General features: G+C 42.4%; 1 protein-coding gene across 1 annotated transcript; it reads left to right on the forward strand.

The window, feature by feature from the left end:
* The first annotated feature begins 219 nt into the window (after positions 1–219).
* Positions 220–1,956, forward strand: LOC121770863 (glycolipid transfer protein 3-like). The gene is made up of 6 exons (XM_042167650.1): positions 220–421; positions 519–574; positions 1,038–1,168; positions 1,249–1,384; positions 1,560–1,727; positions 1,809–1,956. The coding sequence occupies exons 1-6, from the start codon at positions 220–222 to the stop codon at positions 1,842–1,844; spliced, it is 729 nt and encodes a 242-aa protein (XP_042023584.1). The 3' UTR covers positions 1,845–1,956.
* The last annotated feature ends 2,993 nt before the right edge of the window (positions 1,957–4,949 follow it).

Genomic DNA, 4,949 nt, shown 5'->3' on the forward strand with positions numbered 1-4,949 from the left:
TTTTAGGTCATATTATAATATTTGGGTTTAATGTCATGCTAAGATCGTTTTAGGTCATGCTTTGTTAGCATGACTTAAAAATTACCTAATTATGACCTAAAAGTGACCTAATTATGATATTGTTCTGCGTTTCTGTATTTAAATCTAGTTTTGCATAGATCAAAACCATATATATATATATATATATATATATATATATATATGGTAGCAGTAGCACAAATGAAGCGGAGGAGAGAGGTGGAGATGGTGGCATCGGAGATTAGGTCAGCAATTGATGAGGTGTCGCTGTTAGCAGCCAACCTCAAAACTGACGCAGCTCAAGATGCCGTTCCGGTTTCTGATTCTGTTCCGGTTCAGAAGAGTGTCCAAATTCCGATCAAGCCGTTTCTCTCTCTCTGCGATTTGCTCGTTCAAGTTCTCGGTCACTCTCTCTCTCTCTCACACACACACACACACACATTTAGAATAGTATTTGAGTTCTGTGGATTTTCACTTGCGTGAACGGAATTGTTTTGCAGATAAGATAGGGCCAACAATGGCTGTCTTGAGACAAGACATTCGTAACAACATTGAGGTAAAACATGTCACATTGAGTGTGTGCAAAACACACGCATATGTCTAAAGACGTATATGTCCTTTAAGAACATAAGTAAAACTTTGTATGCATGCCACACACTACACTGCATTTGCCCGCCCGGGCATTTTCGTCATTCTCTTTTCTGGGAAGTTTGTGCGTTTGTTCTTGTCCCAGTTGAATAACACTCTTGTTTTCTATTTTGGTCCATCCATTAAAATTAGTCTCTACTATTATTTATCATAAAGATCTCAACTCCATTAACAATACTTCAACTACTTTTTATCTCATTCTCTTTTACTTTACTGATTTTGGGTTTTAACTAGCATCATCTACTAATAATACTAAATTACGAGTACTTTTTTTGTGGACAGAGATAGTAGGAGTATTAAATGGGATTAATGAACACCCTTCATTTAGTCCAAGCTCACAATCTTAAATTCGTTTATATTTCATTGTACAGAGATTAGAGAAATTCCATGATTCTGATCCATCCGTATATTGCGATGTGGTTGAGATTTTGAAGAAAGAGGTAAATGAAGGCAACGCAAAAAAGGGGCCCACATGCAGCAAAGCCTTTGTTTGGCTCAACAGGTTTCAACATTTTTGACATTATATGACAAAAACCATGATTCCTTTAAGATAAATTTGTTATCATAATTTCCAATGTGCAGGTCCCTAGATTTTACTATGGTATTGTTAGAGTTGCTAGTGAAGGATTTTGGAAGAAATATGGAGGAAGTGGTTGAAGAATCTTACATCACCACCTTAAAACCATGGCATGGATGGATCTCTGCAGCAGCCCATAAAGTAACATAACATAACATTCCCAAAATTATACTCCATCTGTCCCAGAAAAAATAGTTTGGTAGTATAATGTTACTTGACTGTTTTTTTTAGACAAAAGAGTACTATAACGTTACTTACCATCGGCATTGCATGAGATATTTCATGAATATTCAAGTTTTCGTGTTCCGTTTTCTAGATCGCCCTGAAGCTTGTGCCCGATAGCCGGACTTTCGTGGATGTTCTTAAGGTCAAAGGCAAAGATGAAGAAGAAGAAGAAGAAGATGACGACGATGTTCTCAAGAAAGACATACAAAAGTTGATCTCTCTGCTCATGCCAGTGCTAGAGCAGAACATGGATATTTTGGTAATCCTCTCAATGAGTTAATTGTGTGAAAATATGTAACCTTTTTTTTTGTAGAAACTAACTAAAACAATTCTTTTCCAGAGAGAGTATGGATTGGATAAGCTGAAATCGACGTGAAGAAGAAGAATGTTCAAATTTTGGTGATTGGTGTATGAGTATGATGCATCTTGTTTTAGGCGAATGTACAGTTGAAATATGTAAAATTAGTTAATCTCTCTTCTTCTTCTTCTTTGTTATTTTGAGGTTTAATTTGCTAACAACTTAATTTCTGTTTGTTTTACACAAAAACTCTGTCATGAGCCTTCTTTTTGTTCGTACATCTAATACAACATGAGATAGAGAAATAAATTGAGTTGTATTATGATACGGGACCTCCGTCGGCACGGCTTAAGGAGCGACAATTGCCTCAAGAAGATGAACTCAACGCCGACACTAGGTTGCCGGCGACAAGGCAGCACGCTGAACCGGTCCGACGAGCTAGGTCCTCGCGACGTGTGGCACGAAGGCCGGCCCGATACGAAGGCTAGACTTTGTCTCTCGTTAAGGGACGTTCCTTATTAGAGTCTTTTATTCCTTATTTAGTAGAGTCTTATTAGAGTCTTTTATTCCTTATTTAGTAGAGTCTTTTATTTATGTTAATTAGTTAGTTATCCAATTCCTAGTAGTAATAGGTTTTCCATCCTATTTAGTAGAGGACGTTTAGAAGGGTTATAAATAGGGGAGTTGTTATTCACTTTATTCATCAAGAAATAAATTACTTCCTCTCAATCTCTATTCTCCTTTTTTCTCTCGTCCAACTCTTCCCCCAAACTCTCGTTCTTGCAAAATCGTCCGGTTGAGGAACTTCTTCCTTAACATATTACCACTTTATGTTCTTGTTCGAACATCCTATTATTGAAGAAAATTCATCATACTACAAATAATTTGACTGAAGTACTTATGTAGGAAGGGAAATGATTAAAGTACCTGATCCTAAGTCCATCCGCAACGCTATCACTTATTCGTCCTTTAACCGTCCCTTAAATTACTATTCATGGGCTCCACTGTACTTTTTAACTACATCTCTTAACTAAGGGACAGAACCTAACCGTCCCTTAAATTATTATCCATTCAATTTCATTTTTATTTTTATTTCCAACCAAATTCAATTAAAAAAAACACACTTCATTAAAAATAAAATAAAATTACAACATAAAATAAAAATACAACTTAAAATTAAAAAAAAACAAAAAAAAAACACTTAATTAAAATCCTAAAAAATAAAAATGACATAATTTAAAATACAATTTTAAAGAAAATAAAAAAAACTACTCCGCCGGCAAATCATCCCCCGAAGGCGGTGGAGGTGCACTGAAGCCGTGAGGAGGCGGAATGCCAAGTTGCGCTGCCATAAACGCAATTTCGTTAAGATAGGCTTGGTATTGGAGAGGAGTCATGCGGGAAGTGTCCGCCATTGTGGCGGTCATGTACATGGACATAAGGGAGTTCGAGGGTCCCCCGAGCCCGAGCCCGAGCCCGCCTGGCTTGATTCGGCTCGGCCCCTCCTCCCTCTAGCCGCCTTCGCCGCATTTCTCCCTTGCGGCCGACGGCGCCCACGGGAGGACCCCCGGCATCGTCAGTCGGGGCCTCAACCTCCTGCGAAGCAAACTCTTGTGGGGCGCTGCCCGAACCGCCCTCACTAAACGAGTATTGGCCACCCGCCGTGTGCTTCGTGCGCTTCGAGGTCGAGCCTGAGTAGGACCAGACACCGTCGGCCCACCTTTCCTCGTCTTTGACGACCTCCCAAACATCGACATATTTGAATTGTTTGCCGGTGTCGTCGAAGTAGACTCGCAAAGTCGACCTCAGAATGTCGGCTCTCGTGGCTCCGCTTTGGTAATGAACCGCTTCATTCTTGTGGATGGCGCTGAATCTTTTGACCTCTCTGTTGACTCGGTCAAAGTGAGCGCGGAGCATCTTATATGTGCGGCGGCGGGACCCCTTCGACTTAATCTCGTGGTAGGCCTCGGTGACCTTTTCCCAGAAGCACTTCTGGGGTTGTTGATTCTCGACGATGGGATCGTACGAGACGCTGATCCAGGCGTTATACACCGCCAGCGTTTCTTTGGGGCCGTACGGATGCCGGCCTAGATCCTCCTCCTCCTCGTCCGCCTCCGGCCTAGATCCTCTTCCTCCTCCTCGTCCGCCTCCGCCTCCGCCCTGGAGCTTCTACCGCCTCAGCCTCCTCCCCCGCCTCGGCCTTCTTCCGGAGTGGGATCAACGGAATAATCTTCCCGAATCTAGGATAATCCCTGTGAATACCTCGGGGCGGAGGGACGGGTGTATGCATCCACATCAAAATGTGGGTGGTTGGTACCCCCGGCGTCGACGAACCCTGGGTGCCCGGCGTCGACGAACCGGAACCACCACCGAGGACATTGTACATGCCCCCAGTCGCCGAACGCGTCGATGTCGAACCCGCCGGAGCGGCCACCGCCAGAGTTTCCGTCGCCGGACATTTTGTGATGAGAGGTTAGATGAAAATTGGAGAGGAAATGAAGATGATTTGAGAAGAATAGATGTGTATTTGTGTGTGAAATGAGGATGAATTAGGAGTATTTATAGAGTAAAAAAATATAAAAAAATAAACAAAATTGAAAAAACGGTAATATAACGGTAATATTACCGTTTTTCATTTTTAAATATTTTTTTATTTAATTCAAAAAAAATTTAAAAAAATGAATTATTGTGTCAGCGTGACGATGCCCACTCGCGGGCGGGCGAGTGGGCGTCACGCATGGCGCCGGAGCACGCCACGTCGCCTCGGCGCGTGGCGAGACGTCTCGCCATTCGTCACGGCGGGACGGAACGCGGAACGGGCTGAGGACAAGACGGGGCGCTGCAACGCGTCACGCCGCCGTCTCGTCCATTCGTGACGGAATACGGGCCACCCGCGTGACGCGTTGCGGGTGGCCTAAGCTAACCAGTGTTCCTCAAAACCGGGCAGCTTGAAGAAACGTGAGCTTCAACATCATCAGAATTCGAGCCTTTGACAAGACCTCCAAGCAACTCTCCTCGATCATAACCTTTGAATCCTCATTCACCTACACAACCACAACCAATTATCCCAAATTCTCAATTTTAACATCCAAATGATGAGATGTGAATTTCACTTGTCATGATTCTATTTATCTTACTTTTTATTCATCATTTCGTTTTAATACGAATAAGTTAATAAATAAA

Source organism: Salvia splendens, chromosome 2 (genome assembly GCF_004379255.2).
Source record: "Salvia splendens isolate huo1 chromosome 2, SspV2, whole genome shotgun sequence".
In the NCBI taxonomy this organism is placed as follows: Eukaryota; Viridiplantae; Streptophyta; class Magnoliopsida; order Lamiales; family Lamiaceae; genus Salvia; species Salvia splendens.

Excerpts from the sequence above, each read along its gene's own strand:
- LOC121770863 (XM_042167650.1), top strand. The coding sequence starts at position 220 with ATGAAGCGGAGGAGAGAGGTGGAGATGGTGGCATCGGAGATTAGGTCA. Across the intron at positions 1,169-1,248 it reads GCCTTTGTTTGGCTCAACAG|GTCCCTAGATTTTACTATGG; the intron begins GTTTCAACATTT and ends TCCAATGTGCAG. Across the intron at positions 1,385-1,559 it reads TCTCTGCAGCAGCCCATAAA|ATCGCCCTGAAGCTTGTGCC; the intron begins GTAACATAACAT and ends TCCGTTTTCTAG.